The sequence below is a fragment of the Chelon labrosus genome (assembly GCF_963514085.1).
Source record: "Chelon labrosus genome assembly, chromosome: 15".
Taxonomy (NCBI): Eukaryota; Metazoa; Chordata; class Actinopteri; order Mugiliformes; family Mugilidae; genus Chelon; species Chelon labrosus.
The window spans coordinates 9942723-9959843 of NC_140348.1; the positions used below are offsets into that span (position 1 = coordinate 9942723).

General features: G+C 40.2%; 1 protein-coding gene across 4 annotated transcripts; it reads right to left on the reverse strand.

Moving 5' to 3' along the window:
• Positions 1 to 361: 361 nt before the first annotated feature.
• Positions 362 to 16170, reverse strand: atl2 (atlastin GTPase 2; the record flags this gene model as incomplete). 4 transcript variants are annotated; one of them, XM_084561553.1, is made up of 15 exons in its annotated part: positions 2464 to 2988; positions 3207 to 3221; positions 4168 to 4599; positions 4751 to 4822; positions 4930 to 4986; positions 5188 to 5315; positions 5418 to 5556; positions 5705 to 5797; positions 6186 to 6242; positions 6334 to 6384; positions 6475 to 6579; positions 6667 to 6801; positions 9741 to 9953; positions 11280 to 11446; positions 16071 to 16170. In XM_084561553.1, 15 exons carry the CDS (start codon positions 16141 to 16143, stop codon positions 2851 to 2853), a joined length of 1875 nt encoding a protein of 624 aa, XP_084417679.1. In that variant the 3' UTR covers positions 2464 to 2850. The 4 variants fall into 4 exon arrangements, with proteins under 4 accessions (XP_084417677.1, XP_084417676.1, XP_084417679.1 ...); XM_084561551.1 differs by lacking the exons at positions 2464 to 2988; positions 3207 to 3221 and adding an exon at positions 362 to 2433 and having other exon boundaries at positions 6667 to 6804; XM_084561550.1 differs by lacking the exons at positions 2464 to 2988; positions 3207 to 3221 and adding an exon at positions 362 to 2433 and having other exon boundaries at positions 16071 to 16143.
• Positions 16171 to 17121: the final 951 nt, after the last annotated feature.

Here is a 17121-nt window from a genome sequence, read left to right on the forward strand (position 1 = left end):
CTTGCGGGTGTGTGTGTCTGTGTCAGGCTGCATCCTGCTGGGGATTGCTACTGACATCAAGTAGTGTCATTGCTATGGGGTCGGGGTGTCTGGTCTGGTCTAGGTGGGTGGTACATGTCTAAGTAGCATCCACATGAATGTCAAGGTCCAAAAGTTTCCCAGCAGAACATTGTATTGTCACAAGATGGTCAATGTTATTCACTTCTCCTGTCAGTGGTTTTAATGTTGTGGTTGATCAGTGAAAGTATAAAGTGTAAAAAAAAAAATATGTGTATAAGTCATGAAGAAGAAAAAAAGTAAAACAAACTGCTTTTTGGTGTTACAACAGACACAAAAAAAATGAGCCAAAGGAGTTGTATTGATGATTTATTCTTAAAGGTAAACATTTTATTCAAAAATAAATTACCAGAGATATCTTTAAAAGGCAGACAGACAATGTCTCCGACCCACTCGTCACAATCAACAAGATCTTTCTATCTGAATATTCACACGTTTCTGTTGGTTCTCCTCTAAATGAAAAACTTATGTAAACCTACAGCAGCGTTCTTTAACAAACCACCGACTGGTAAGTTGATCAGGAGGAGAAAGAGAAAAGAAAAGAAAGAAAAAAAAGTCGTTGTCAACTGATTCACTATAAAACGTATACAAAGTGTATTTAAATAATTAATCCGACATACATGCCCGATCTGTAATATGAACACAAAGACTGTACAGACTGGCGCTTGAGGTGAGAAAGTATGTGGATGGAATCAATACAGAGCTCAGACAGATGTGGTGCAGCTGTTAGTGTGATGAGCTAAAATAAAAGAGCTGATTTATTCAGAGAGGTTACTCTAGTGGAAAAAAATCACATTTTTATTATAAGTTGCTTTGGGTAGATCCAGCTTGTATTATCTCGTCGGTTAAAGGAATACGGGGAGACAGAGAAGACCGATACCACTCACAAGCCTTTCAGTTAAATATAAAGCTACAGCTGCTTAGCTTAGCATAACGACAGGACATACAGAGAACAGCTGGCATGATTCTGCTGAAAGTTAAAATCAGCAAAAAAGAGGAAAACAAGCTAGTATTACCTCACTGGTTTATGCTAAGCTAAAAGCTTCTTCAAGTAGCTTTATTTTACACAACAGACAGCGAGCGGAGTCTTTCCATCAACAACAAAGTCGAATAATATATTTAACCTCCTTTAAGTTAAAACCTGCAACAACAGATGTTTTAAACCATGAATGATTTAGAAAACAACTCAGCTGGAACTCCCTAAGTAAGAATGAAACGTACAGCCTGTGGTTCTTACGCTTCAACCACCCGCAGCAAAGGAGGAGAGGGTTTAAAATGAACTACGTCACTATATCTGGGCTCTAAAAGCTCCTCACAACACAACACAGTCGCTCTGAACACCATGCAGAGGTCCGCTACGAGAAAGAGAAGGCCAAGTAAAACACGTCCGTTCCTAAAATAACAAAACAAACAAAAAGAAAATGAGCCGAGAGGATCGAGGCTTCACACTGCTCTTCAGCTTAACGATCACAACGTGATGTACAGATGTTATCTAGAAGCAACCTGAGCCCAGAGTTCAGTTATATAAATGTAGTGTGACACATTAACTAACGGAGGCAGACAGAAAACAGAAGACAAGAACTACAGCTTAGCTGAATTTTCGGCGCTCCTTTTTGTTTTAGACAAACTTGACCGTTTAATTTGCCTCTCCAGCTTGTCAAGGGTCAAAGAAAAGAACAATCATTTATCAAACAGTTTTCTGAGTCGATTAGTCATTGTGCTTGTGTAAAATGTTGTCATCAGGCTGAAAAGGAAGAGCTCGGAAGTACCTGGCCTTTAAGACAAAATGATTACATTAAAAAGGGTTTCAGTTTGCATCCAATGTTGACAACAGCTGCCCACAGCGGTGTCAGTTTTCCCTGAATTACAGCTCTGTCCTGCAGCGAGTGCAGCCTGTGTGTGTGTGTGTGCGTGTGTGTGTGTGTGTCAGCCTAAATTACAAACTCATCTATCACAGCATGGCACACTGGAGAACATCCTTCAGGTTTTGGCAAGAGGCAACGCAGCCAGCTTCTCTGCTCTGTCCTCTCATGCAGTATCTGATTTGAGGCACTGGGGGGCGATGAATAGCAGGGCAGCCCGCGAGCCTACAGGTCCACAGCAGACAAATAAAAGACAGGGCAGCAAAGAGATGTGGGGGGGGGCAAATAAAAACAGCTTTGGTGTTGAACTAGTTCCACAGTCCTACGGCTGAACGCGATGAGCGAGTGGGTGGGAGGGTGAAGAACACGACGACGAAGAGGAGGAGGAGGAGCGTCAGTGAGTCTTTAACTTGGCGTGCTGTGAGGCCTGTTCAGTCAAACTGGCTTTGATAGAGTTTACCACCGTCTGTCTGACGCTGTCCTCCATATAATGTTCACTTAGCGGCTTCAAAACCTGCAGCAGAGAAGAGAGGAGACAGAGAAGGGTTTGTGTGAGAACAAACTTTAGATTCGCCAGAAACGTAGACAGAGAAACTGAAAGAAAGCAGGTTAGGGAAGAATGGAACAAAAACAGGATGTAGTCTCCAACGTGGCGACCACAGAAACACACCCACTCAACAAAACTTATGAACAAAACCTCTTTAACTGAAAAGTTAAAAGAAAATCTTTCCACATTCATCAGAATAAGATGATTGAAAAACCGTTGAGGCAGGATGATCCAGGTCCTCGGATCCAAAGATGATCCCTGATCGTGTCCGCATATAAAGAATAAGAATCCAGCACCATCGGACTGAAAGTTAAAAATTAAAGAAGCCAGCAGAAGTTTCTATATGAGGAGTAAGTTTAACAGTCTAAATCAGCCAGCCAGTAGCTAGTTAGCCTTCTTGTAGTTGTTGTTGAGAGGAGACAGAGCTTGGAGTCCCAGTGTGGCTCCTGAAGGGAGGGAAGGGAGGAGAGAGATGGGCCACGCCAGGCGGCTCCTGACTGGCTCCAAAAGTTTGGAAAACACCTGAGAGGACAGCAGGGAGGAACAAGAGTTAAACAAGGAACAAGACCAACACCAGATGACAGGGTGGGAAAATAAATGACAGGAGAGATCGACAGGGAGGTCTGGTGGGAGGTTAAAGAGAAATAAAAAAAACGCACCAATGCATGCAGACAAATGAAAATAGAGGAGAAAGGAAATCAGGTAAGGAGATCAGAGAAACAGGAGGAGACACCTCTCACCTTTCTGACCGACCTCTGTTAAAGCAGGGGAGGCAGGAAGAGAGAGAGAGAAAGACAGGAGACGGGAGAAGTAACAGGAGACATGAGGGCTGCATTTGTAGTGAATAGCAAACATTTATGAAACAGATAAAAATCATATTTGTCCTCCTGAGCAACGTCAGCGCGTCACAACAACTACTAAAGAAGAAACAAATAAAAGTGAAGCAGGCGCTGCCTTGGTTTCAGTGTGGAGGAGCTCTGAAAGACTTGATGAGATGGACGATCAAAGATGTGACAGACGAAATGAAACGCTTGAGTTGACAGAAAAAAAACTGATGAGGAAAAATAATATAGATGAACACACATTGTGTATTATATATATTGTAGGAAAAACAGCAGTTAATAAACATTACTCACTTTAAAAACTTAAAATACCTAGTGTTTGTATAAGACACTGTCCAAAAACTTTCACAGCACAATAAATAATAAGTGGCAATAATATGACAAAAAACTATTAATTAATCTAACTGATCTAAACCAAAATGAAGTAAAAACATTAAAGGTTAACGTAACTGTCTGATGCACTTAAATAATCAAACAGAAAAACGGGCTGCTTCACTAGCTTCAAAAATGTGAAAATGTTGTTTTTCTGGCAAAATAATTTAACATTTACAAAACAGTATTAAAAAATGGAGCTTAAAGGCATCTCTATGGTGTCTGGGAAATAGTGACAGGCTATTTATCATTGTTTTCTGACATTTTGTGGTTTAAATACAGATAAATAATCCTTAGTTTCAGGGCAAATGTAATTGTGCAAGAGACACAGACTGTACATCAGCCTTTAACTATAATAATCATTACTTTTTTTAATATTCAAGTCAAGCTAAAGATTTTAAAGTAACCTTTACAATGTCTTGTCATACAGGCTGTTGTTATCTGAACAAACACACAAGCAAACACTCCTTTTACACCAACTCCTCACCTGTTCCCAGATTGTGTCGGCCACCAGGTCTATCATCGTCCCCACCTCCCTAAACTCTCCAGAATACTTCACGTACGCCCATGCGCAGAGCGTCATCAGTGCAACTCCCATGACCAGGTTAGCGAGCGCGGCTAAGGTGCTGAGGCCAATGAAGCCCGTCACCCCAGAGACCAAGTAGGTAGCGAACATGACTGCGAAGAGTGTGGCGGGCGTCCGTGCTGCGTAGAAGATGTTTTTGCCGTCGTTGTGTTTGGAGAAGTTGGTGTAGGCCTCGTCCAGCTCTGACTCCAGCTGGTTCTGGTAGCGCTGGCAGAACTCTTCGCCGCCCATTTTCTTCACGGAGCGGAAAAAATGCACCGAGTGCTCGCGAAACTCCTCGTGGCAGCGCTCCAGGTCAGCCGGGGCAATATAGGGCTTGTCCCCACCGCAAATCTGTTGAGATGAATGAGAAATGATGAGCACCAAAGGCACGGCAAAAAAGGTTTGGTTAATAACACGAACATTAGAACTTCCTTCTCTCTGGAGTTTGGTTGAATAATGTGATAATGTCTTACCATGATGGTAAAGATAAACATATTCTCACCTGCTCCATGCTCTTGCTGTACATGTCTTTGGCTCCTGCTACAGCGGTCAGGTTGTTAGCTTCTGCCGTTGCCTGACAAACAGACAGACAATGAGATACATAATATAATGTATGAGATGATGATTAAAACCTACAACTCGGACCCATACTCTTAAAGATCCTCTTGTTTTTAAACTAACCTGCAGCATGGACTTGGGATGAGGCAGTTCCTCCCCTTGGTAGATCTTTATGTAAGCCTGCAGGAATGAAAAACAGTGCAGATGATGAAGTGTTTCCTGTACAATGTTAAAGGTCTGGCAGCTCACACAGGGAATTAACAGCACAAAGCAGGCATGTCCTTTTAACATCAGGTTTTAATGTTGTTAATGTTTATTTGACCTAAAGCTTTTAGTTTAAGTTTATCAACCCCTGGCCAATCAGTATGAAAGCATGCATACCTTGAAGTACTCCAGAAGATCTCTGCAGGTGACTTTGTTGCCTCCGATCTCCTTCTCCACCAGTTGTTCAGGAGCCAAGAGGAGAGGCACCAGCTTGGTCAGCTCCCTTTTAAAGTCATCATCGATGTCTGAAACAAAAACACACTCACTCACCGATTGTATTTCTGGTGCATGCCCTTTCAGATCAGCATGCTCTCTGCATTACTAATGCATGCGTGTTACTTTCTCACCTCTCAGCCTGCCGTCAAAGTACGGGTTAGTAGCCACCTTGAGGCCAGGATGTGGCAGCAGGAAGCAGCCAATGTTGGAGAAGCAGGAGTGGATGTGCTTCCTCACATTCTGCAGCTCTTCATGTTGGTTCTGTTTAACCTGCGTCAGCAAAAAGCAGCACAGTGAAAGCGTTTGCTAGTCACTGTCACTCTAACATGGACCCCAACATGTGTTCAAATATCAGGGTAGAAAATGTCCAGCAGTCTGAATTCTCCAGACACAAATGTGCTTGAAAAGTAAATCCCACCTGCAGTCTTCTCTCCAAGAAGGCGTTTCCTCCTTCCAGTCCATAGTAGTGTTCATAAGGATAACTCCAGTCCCGAATCAGGAACATCAGGGACTGAAACACAGAGACACAATTATACGTTATGCTGGATTTTGGGGGGAAAAAACCCCCCAAAAAAACAAAAACATAGCTGAGATAATAATATTTTCTTTATCTTTTTATTATTTCTACCATTTAAGGAAACAATTTAAGATTTATTTTTATTTTTATTAGTGTCCATACCTTTCCTGTTTTATTTAACAATCACTCATATTAACAGAATGCATTCTGTATTGTTTGTGATGCTACTGATTTGCATATTATAAAATAAAAGACAAAACAAGTCATGAAAAATCACTCATATTATTCATCAGTATCTGTGCATAATGACGTGTGTACATGGTGCATGCTCACACCTAAATGACATATTCATGTACACACAGTCAGTGGAAGTTTCCAGTACCTGGAAAGGTTTCAGGTAGATCTCTTCCATTGCCAGCCGGCCATATTCTGTGAAGAGCTGAACATGAGAAAAACAAATTATGTTTAAGAAATAGAACGTGTGACAGACTGATGCTATATTTTCCTGGGAGGAGACGTAAGACACAAACCTGCAGATGCTGCAGGTCGTCCTCCTGTATGTTCTGGGAGAGATTGTAAACCTAAAAAATGAAAAGAAACAACACCACAGTTAATGTTTTGTGAAGAAAAGGACAAAAGAACAGTTTCTATAAAAATGCTTTAAGCGTCACCTGTACAGAGCTGGTCATTGTGCTGAGGGCAAACACAGTGGCGCAGTCCTTTATGGTGGACTGGCTGTCAAATGCTCCTTGAGTGTCAACAAGCAGCACAGCGACCTGTTTGAACAAGATACAGTATGAGTTTGTGTGTTTAACAAAACATAAATGAAGTATTTAAGAGGAGCACATCCGGAGACAGTCTACCTTGCTGCCATCAGGCTTGTCCACCACAAAGACCTCGCTCCAGATCTGAATTCCTGTGGTCTCCCTCTCGCAGCCTCCTCTCCAGGTGAACCCTGTCAGGGGCTCGTCATCGCCTCCTATCCACGAGTTGCTCTGCTTCTAGAGAGAAAGAGGGAAGAGACAAAAAAAAAAAAAAAGAGATTGAAGTTCACATGGAGTAAAAGGGCAGATGAGAAAGTAAAGAACGAAGGGCAGGAGGGGGGAGATTGTAGAGGAGGTGGAGAGATAACGGTATGAGAGAAAGGAGGAGTAAAAAGAAATGGGTCAACAAACTGAAGTCCATCAGCATTTGGCCGTTTAGCACCTGGTGGATTTATATAACTTTACTTTTGTGACAACACTATATTACAACCTTGTGTCCATATTGGTGTCAGATTTAATCAGCATGTTCACACTTCCATTAGAACAAAGTACTGCTGTCAGTCACCCCAAACTCCAGCTACTTGTTGATATTTATGTGCCTCAAATAACCAGTCATCCAACACTGCAATGCTAACTGAGAAAGTCAGTTACTGATGTTTTAGTGTTCCTGTGATTTACAGTTTTATTGTGAGAACAGTGACATGTTTGAACAGATCACTCTGCAACAGGAGATCAGATTAAAACTAAATGGGGGAAAAAAAATAAAAATACTCTCAGTGATCCGTTTATTACCTTAGTGCTCATTTTATGCTTTTTACGCTTCTCCCCAAACATTTGTTGTGGTTGTGGAACAAGCTTCAACACATTTTGACCATGTCTGTTTATCTCAGAAACAGATGAGAGCCGCTAACCACAAGGAGGAAATATAGCTTCAAAAGCAAACACCTGATTTGCAAGTGAGAGCTGCGATTCCTGGTTGAACAACAATAGAGCGCCTATAAAGAGCATTCAAACCCTTGGATGTAACCAGGGAAGGACTGAACCCCTTTTATTGCTTTTATAATTGGAATTATGGTCATTATAATTAAGTTTTTATTTTACAATTTAGACGTTTTAGTTTAGTTTTACTAAACTAAAACAACAATGACAAACAATGGCCATGCAGGGGTCCATTCAACTAATGTTAGTAACTGTGCTGACGCTCTGGCAGACATGGGAATTGTATTATTATTATTATAATACGTCTTTTCACCAGTTCTCATGTTTGGTTATTTCATCTGCTGTACCAACACTTGTGAACTGTTGGGAGTCGGGACTTGACAAAGGGTTAGAGCCCTCTGGTTGGTGGTCAGCAGACCAATCAGAAGGCCAACAGAGGGTCAACTGGTATTAGTAGTCTCACAATTAGTGAAATGGAGATCACCTGAATACTGGGAATGTGTCTCAAGTGGCTGAAGTATAAAGCCACATCATATTGACTTTGACTCAATTTATTAAAACCAATAAAAGGGAAACACATCTAAGAGGGGTGACTACTTTTTATAGACACTGTACATTTTTATCTCTGCTCAAAGTCTAACTACGATCTGATGAAAGCACTTAACAGGATCATTTGTCATTTGGTAATAAATGCCTGCTGTAAAAGTTGTCCACACGTATGTACACTTAATGTAACATCACCTGCTGTCAATAGCTGAACAATTGGCATCAGTGTGAACATGAGCAGCATGGTTGCCCAACAGCTGTGAGAACAGGTCATACGTAGCCTCCTAGAGCGTGTGTTGTCTGTTGGCTTATAAAGAGTGCTTGTGAGTGTAATGTGATCCTGAGTGCTTCTATGTGTCCAGCTGCTGTCAGAAGGTCTACATGTGTCAGACACAGTTGTTAGATGGAAATGAACAGGAATGTTGTGTGTGGTGTGCCATTTTCAAGTCTGCAACTCTTACTCTGAAATTACATCATGACAAACTTCCCAGAAAGCCAAGACCAGTTAAACCACCCAGTCTAATTATTCAGCAGGTTGCTCAACATCTTATTTTCCTGGTCGGGCATGTTATCTCCTGATGAGAGCCATCTTCGAGGCACTTGTCTTTGCTTGTCTCCTACACACAAGGTGTCTGCTGTCCTTGTGGACAGTGCTACTCAGTAGTAAGACCCAGAGGAAGAACAATATGGTGTATGTTTCTTTAGCTCCGAACTGAAACTGAGCACCAGGCTAAGGCTCCGCGCCTGAAGTCTGACAAGAAAAGTATCTAGACTTGTACATGAAAAATGTGTGCAGGGTATGGCACCAATTTATGGATGATTCTTTTACCATTAGGTTTACCTTTACGATGATGAAGATAATATTCAGTTGTTAACACAGTCATGTTTTAGAATTAGTTTTTTTATGGCTGGTTTGTTGTATTGGTCTACAATACACTTCATGAGTTATCCAATCACAAGCAACTAACTCCAAGTACATACCTGTGGTCACACACAGGCTCCATCTGGGATGTGGTAGAATATTATGCAACAGTGACGGATCTCTTTCCACCACTGTTACAGAACCATGAAAAGTGCCATTTGAGTTGTGAGTTGTGTCATATTGAGTTCTTATTTATTTAGGAATCTCTAACCTGTCCGTCAATGTGGCCATTACACGTGTGTTCATACAAGGAATGGATTGATTAAACTTTACCAATATCAATGTCATTGTCAATTCCACTTATCAATCCATTTCTTCTTTTAATCAATTCTTAATTAGTTTTCTGTGTAAAAAAAAAGCAGTCCTACAGGTGTTAACATGGTGAACACCTAAAATATCTTTAACAATAAATTACATAGAATAATAAATGAATATAAACACAGTTAAAGCTAGCCACTAGTGGTTGGATCACTCAGGACGTGTGTTATTACAAAGTTTAAACAAGGCCATTGACAAACTAAACTTCTTAAATCTGCATTTGTAAACACATGTGAGATGAGATCATTTATTTTTGATATTAATAAAGGATTCACCAGCGATATAAAATGATTCAGGCTAAGTGTACATCGACAGCTTATTGATCTCCTTAGAAACAGATTTAATGAAAACATTTCATTACTTTTCAAGTTGTCAGCATCTACAACAAAATTATGTGTTTGGTATTTAACAGCAGGTATGAAAATAACACAACATAATTTCATCTCACCTGGTTGTGCATGTAGCGCAGCATGAAGTCCAGCAGGAAGGACTTGCCCTTGCGAAAAGCCCCGGCCACAGACACAACCACAACGTTCAGGTCCTTCACGTGATCCTGCAGCAGGATTTTCTCCAGTGCGGCGGCGTCCAGTTCAAAGCTGTGTTCATCCTCATTGGCTAGAACGATCTGGATGGGCCTGGCCTTTTCTTCCTCTACCGCAGCCTGAAGACAAGACGTTGCAATCAGTCGTTTTTTTTTTGTTTTTTTTTCCCCTGACACTGAGAGAAGTGATTTTACTGCTGATGAGGCAGGAAGGAGACAGAACTGAAAATTACAAAGCGGAGATGAGCCGACAATGCGTCACATGAACACTTGAGGAGTCTGGCCTAAAGCAAATACAGCCAGAAGTTTTCACACGTTAAATAATCAAAATAACAAAAAAGCTTTGTTTTTGCATTTTGAGTTTTTTGGAAAGTTGATCCATTCAAGTGAGCAGATAAATATTCAACCGATGAATATCCTTTTCTTGGGCTGCACAAAAGCTGTTTGACGATCCCACCAGGACTTATCTCTGTTTTCTGGTAGACCAAACCACTTCTCAATTAATTCAGAAAAGTATCATCATATTAATAAACTGAATGAGAAATAAAAAACAATAGTTGTAGCTCTAATTGACATTGATATCGGAAGATGATATCTTAATCCTCATCTGTTCCTTTCCTTAATATGTATAGTACGTATTTTTCTTGTATTAATCTCCTTTGTTTTCTTTCATATAGATTTGTCATGAGTAAAACTTGAAGTCCAAACCTGGGTTAAAACGTTCAGACTAGTGAAAAAGTTATAAAACACCTCATTCAAATATTAGTTTGATTTGGTATACATGGTAGTCAGTAGGGCTTTGACTTTTGCCCAAAAATCATATTCGAAGTTCGTTTGTTTATTAATATTAAAATTCGAATATATTCGAATATTTATTAATTATATTTTGACCATTAAATGTCTTCAGTAAGACTGATATTGGTATCAAACTTAAGTTCTATATGTTCTGTCCACCAGAGGGCAGTGTATCAGTCAATGTTAATAGACTACGTGCACGAAAGGCTGAGTATATATGCGTGTTAAAATTTTTATTATTAAGCAAACAAGATATTCAGTGTCGGAATGAAGATGTAACGAGCAGAATATAACAGAAGATGCTGTTACGACACAGTTAACGCTCCATCGGAAATACACAGCTTACAGGAACCTAGCATGCTAACGTTACCTACAGGAGCCCAGATGACCAACAATAGCCTTGCTAATGAGCTCGCGATTTTACTTCACCAGGCGTGAAAAAAAAAAAAACTCGGAATCTGAATTGAAAACAACGTTTACAAGCAAACACATTTACAAAAAATAATTCCCATACAGGTTCGAATATTAAGAGATCCCTAAAATTCGTTCAATTTTTAAAATAATCGAATTATATTCGAATAACGAAGTTCGGAGTCAAAGCCCTAGTAGTCAGTAGGTCCTAACATGGAAGGAAACGCATTAAAACCTCACCTCTTCCTCCAGAAATTCTTCATCTGTTGACGGGGTGAGGCTGGCATTTTTGCCCGAGCTTGAGGCCCTGTTAGTGGGAAGCAGTTCATCCTCCAGGTCTTCGGGTCTGGCTAAAGGAGGCCTCTGCTTATGTCGGAAAACGGGAACATCTTCCACACCGCTCAGGCCTTTAGACAAAATGACAAAATGTAGACAGCAAGATGAAATTACAGCAGTTGCATAACATAATGCTGCATGTCAAGGGTGAGAAGGAAAAGAATGTGGAGGCAGGTTTATGTGGTAAGACATCACTTTTCTGTACAACAGTATTTTTCTGACATAGTATCGTTTACATGAGAGAAACTATTATTCCGAGAGATTAATGACAAAGTGGAAAGCCCTAGTATATGGATCAAACTGAAGACGGGAATCTTTCCAACATTTTTTGCTGGGCTAAATACTGTTATCCACTCTGGTCCTCCCATCTAGGTCAAGCTCCAAAATAGCTTAGCACTGAAAATCACAAAGGGCCAGAAAAAAGGACACAAGTAAAGTAAGTTACCAGGACGGTGTTGATGCATTTTTCTTCTCACCAGCTTTTGTGTTTCCACAAAAGATTTTTTTCCTGCAAATCTAAAGCATGTTTCCTCTAAAACTTAAAGACTTCCTCCTTCATATCCAGCAGAACAAGTGTTAAATACGCTGAATAACTGCTCGTCTTTGTAGCATTATTTCAAGGCCTGCAACTACTTCCTTTTAATTTCAATCCAACAGCTCACAGAAGATGGTTTCAAATATCTTGTTTACTCCGAACAATAAGCCAGAACACAAACACGCCCAGTTTAACGTCATATCAAGAGCACAGAAATCTTAAAATACTCCCACTGGAGGAGCTGGGGTAGCCTAAAAACAATTATTTGATAATCAAAAGTTTCTTTTCTGTCAATTGACTAAAAATAATCCAATAAAATAACTTCACACAACTTGTTATACAGTTATACAAACTAAATATCCAGTTCCCTTTGTCTTATGGAAGAAGGAAACTCTTTCACCTCCTTTACACAGAAATCACAGGCGGAGGATTGAGGCAACACCTCGAGTAAGTGATTATCTCCGTCCACCAAACAGGTTGGACCACATGTATTAAATGTTACTCACCGAAATATGTAAGCGATTACCCACTGAGCTGTACTTCTGTCTCAGTTGTGTCTCAGACAAGATTCAAATTAGGGTTTGGCAAACCAGCATGACACATCCCTTCTAATTTGGCTACCATCCTCGATTAGCCCTACGTAAAAGTCACTGTCTGTCGGAGAGAAAACAAAACGCTGGGACAGAAGAGTAAAAGATCACTACGAGCTCCTGTTATTGCTTCAGAGACACCCATTAGATATGTCTGACATGTAAAGAAACTCAACTAAACCTCACAAAAATATTAAATTCAGCATCACATGACAAAGTTCAGCAGCAAATCCTCACAATTAGGAAGCTAGAAGTAGGGAGCGTTACTTTGAATACTAAATGAAGTACTGTAACTGTAGGTTGATAACTACTGAAAGACGATGTGTTTTTAATGCAGCTTTACTGGTTAGACTTCCAAATCAAATGTCTCCCAGACTCTGTGATTAAACAGAAAGAAGGAACTCAAAGTACAAACACGTTTTTTACAACCTTGTTCTATGCCTGCAGGTAATACAGATTATAGATTTCACATCAGATAAGTAAAAAAAACAAACAAAAAAAAAAGATCAGATGTTCTCACATAACCAGAACACAACTTGAAGCGAATTGGAAAAACTAAAATGTGCTCTGTGACTAATAGATCAAATAGATGAATCAATAATACAGAGTTTATTAGCCTGAGCACTGGTCTAACTCAAGTATCCAGTAACATCAACATCAACATGGTGAATTAGCTGCAGAACACGTAGGTGAGAAAGATCTCTCTGATTGGCTTGTGAGGAGGCCAAAGGGTACACGGAAGGCGCTTCTCATTTTTCATCTGATCTGACTTTGACTTTAGTTTTTGTGGCGTGTTAAAATGCAACTTTTCCGTCCAGACACAGACGATGTCACATTCAGCCGTCATTGCTGGTAGTTTATTTTTGTTGGCTTGGTGTGTCAATACCTTTATGGTTGACTGTACAAACAATCTACATATTAAGCAGTAATGGTAGTTTAAACAATTTCAAAGATGCTCAATAGGATCAAGTGTGAATGGGACATCCAATCTGAAGGTGCTGCAAAGAGAGAAGTTGCAATGCTGCAAGCTCAAGGCAGTTACAGTAATCTGCCCCGCACACAAATTAGCCCTGAACATTTTCTCAGTCTGTGGCATTGCAGGCTCCCATCAAGTCCAGAGCAGCACTCAGCAGAATGAAGTGGCACAAACTGCAGCCATAGAGGGGACCCACACAAAGACACTATTCTGCTGGGACTGCGAGGAGTCTGTATCGCAGCAGAATGCGAGATAGAGACAAAACACAGTAAGCATGCAAGGAAGCATAACGGAGCCAGTCGAAACCATCATCTCTGCTGATGTGTGCACTCAACACAACCACAACACTCACACTTCCTGATAAAGTGCTTAATGCACTGTCCCACTCCTCAGCTTGCAGAAAATGAGGGCAGAACTATAATTAGCCACCTTACTACTTCTTATCTTATGGAGTCACTGAGCAGATGTTAACTAGCCTGCATGTTTCCCATCTCATACACTCAGACACAAATTTACCAATGGATGAGTTTCCACATGAACATGACACACACTGAGAAAGAAGCATCACGCATAAACACAGTCTTGCATCCCGTCCCCTTCTCTCTAGTCTATCTTTAACTAGGCATATCAGGAATAGCCTGCATATGCAAGCTAGCCTACATCTCAGAGCTATATCCGAAATCGGCTCGGCCTTCCCTCGACTCCTGCACTATATCTGAGGCTTTGATAACACTGTGGTCCACTTAAGCAGCTGTCTAAATATTGAAGGTTTCATACTTTCTGACACTTTCAAAAGTTTTAGAGCAGGAATTAAGACACGAACAAACCTTGGGGAGTAACTTGCATCATGTATTAGTCAAATGACATTTTAAATTCCTCATAGGAGGGAAAGTTGGGGCTTTAACTGTTGGGAAAGCAGCGAAAATCGCCTTTCTACTGTTGCAACTCCTGATTATTAATGCCAGGGATTTGCAAGCAGGGTTACAACACCTTCTTCTGATATCCAGAGACATGCAAGCACAACTGAGTTGATGGAGGAGAGTGTAGTCTATTAAGATACAGGTACACTGACTTTCCCACACATCAATAAACAACCCGACTCTGTTTCTATGTAAACGAGTCAAGTGTAAACGAGTCAAGGAGGACACATGTTCAGTTGCAGCAAGCACACCAGCTGGTTGTCCGTGAGGGCAAAGTGCAGACTGAGAGCAGCCACAGTTTAGGAATTGCCACAGAGTCGAGCTGGCATGTATTAAAGTAGACACAAGGGTTATCTCAATAAAATACTATAGATCATATCACAGCGATGAGCCAAGGGGACTGACTCTTCAATATTTGCTTACCAGCCTTCACAAGGTTAAACACACGGCGCTAGAATTTGCATCAATACCACCTCTTTTTATTGTCAATTAACCTGCACAATATAATATCAAGCAATGTGGTTTAGTTTATGAAATGTCTTAAAACTGCAAAATAAAAGTCCAAAATGCAAAGAAAAGCTGCACAAATTTCAGGGCGAAAAATTACTCAAATGACGAATACATTTTGAAAGTAGTTGCAGAATATTTTGCAGTTAAAAATGTTATGTTTACCGATTGTTTCAGCTCCACATCACTCTGCTTTAAGTCATACTCAAGAACAGCGCTGTTCTTTTGGGCCAACTAGCCAGTATAAGGCCAATTTAAAAGTAATTTGTGCATTTAATAGTTTGTAAATGAATAAGTTTGATCATAGAACAACCTCAACAATGAATCGTGTGAACCGTGATTAAAGAAAATAGTCTCCGTAGAACATAAATGAATCACACCCACGTTTTAAACTAGATTTTCAAGCTTAAACTGAGTTTAAAACAACAGTATGTTTATGTCCAGCCTTTACTCCTCTTCATTTGTAGTTCTCCATCAAATACACAAACACTCGTGTAAATTATCTGGTTATTTAAAGGGTAATGTTTTCCTTGTACAAGTCTGCTGGCTGAACTGAACGCACTAATAATAGGGTCTTTAAAAATATCCCAGTCATTAGTGTGATGAGATTAGCGTAATGTTAAGTGGTTTGTGAAACTCCGGCACAGGGAACTGGTTTCAAAGTTCAGAAACATCATGCTGCTTCAGTTCCCGGTGACCGTGCAGCTATGGAAGCCGGTTTAAAGATAAGAAACCGCGGACGAACAGTCGCCTGCTCCCCGGGCCAGGTGAAAGTGACGGCCCGGACAAACGAGCCGGCAGGTGTCGCGTATAAATTTGTATCCGGGTCACAAACAGTTTCAGACAACAAGCTTTCCTGCTTTACCGAAGATAAAACGCAATGCGTGAGAGAGAAAACACAACCTGATAAAATTTATCTCACTATAGCTCATTTTCACACAGTTTGAACTGTGTTGACACTGTGTTTGACAGCTAGAGGAGACATGTTCTGGCAGGGGTACCACATTTGGCAGAACACCGCGGGTCCCCAACTGAAAACAGAAGGCTAACGGAAAAGCGACAAAGACCGGCGAAAGACAAATCGTCTATTTTAATTCTCACTTAAATTCAGACTCCTCGGTCGGCTCACTGTTGCGCGTTTACCACATAAACTCAAAAACAGTTTACCTTCGTCAACGACTCGGTTTTTGCAGTTGGGCTCGAAGTGATTTCTGCTCCTCAGCCCGCTCACCTCCGCCATCTTGGACAACTGAAATCTAGCGTGGCTGACGTCAAGCTTTTTTTTCTTCTCTGCTGAAGTTCAAGCCGCAGCTGGGTCAAGAGCACCGCGCCACCAGGGCAGCTGTTTTTTTTTTTAAATTAGCATTTCTTTTAAAACACATATTCTTTTTAATATACTATCATGAAATATGAGAACATTTTGTGACATTATTGTGAATAAACCCCCGAAAGAATAACAATTATTGGCAGGAAATAGGTCATGTGCTCACTATTGTTTTAGGAAATGTTTATACTGTAGGTGAGGAGTGAATTTACAGTCTACAAAAACACACACGAACTACACAGTACTTTATAGGTTTGAGTTACAGTTTTTAGTTTAAATAAATCAATTACGCACATATTTGAACCTGGGGCGACAGAGCCTTCTCTGCAGCTGCCCCCTCCCTCTGGAACTCTCTCCCCAAACACATCCGCGACTGTACCGACCTTCCTACCTTCAAATCTCTGACAAAAACACACCTTTTTAAAATTGCTTTTAATGTTTAGCTCAGTTTATTGTGTTTTTGATGTTATATTTCACATTGTTTTGCTAATTTGATGTCCTTTTTATGTAAAGTGTCTTTGAGTATCTTGAAAAGCGCTTTTAAATAAAATGTATTATTATTATTATTATTATTATTATATGGTCACTATCCAGTTAATTTTTCATGCTAGTGAAAATGTATTCTAACATAACAATCGTGCACTAAATTCTGTTCAGTATGATGTTCACTTAATTATGAAGCAGTGTAAGAAAGGTAGTGGTAATTTAACTGTATGAACATTTTGGAGGATATAGTTAGTGGTGCTGTATTGAACTAAATAAAACAGTTTTTCTTTTATTTAGCCTGGTTGACTAAAATGGGGTTGTCAAAATAACAGAAACATGTGCCAGTTCAACACAATACAATTAAATAATACAAACCACACCCTCTGGAATAAAAACACAGTACAATCA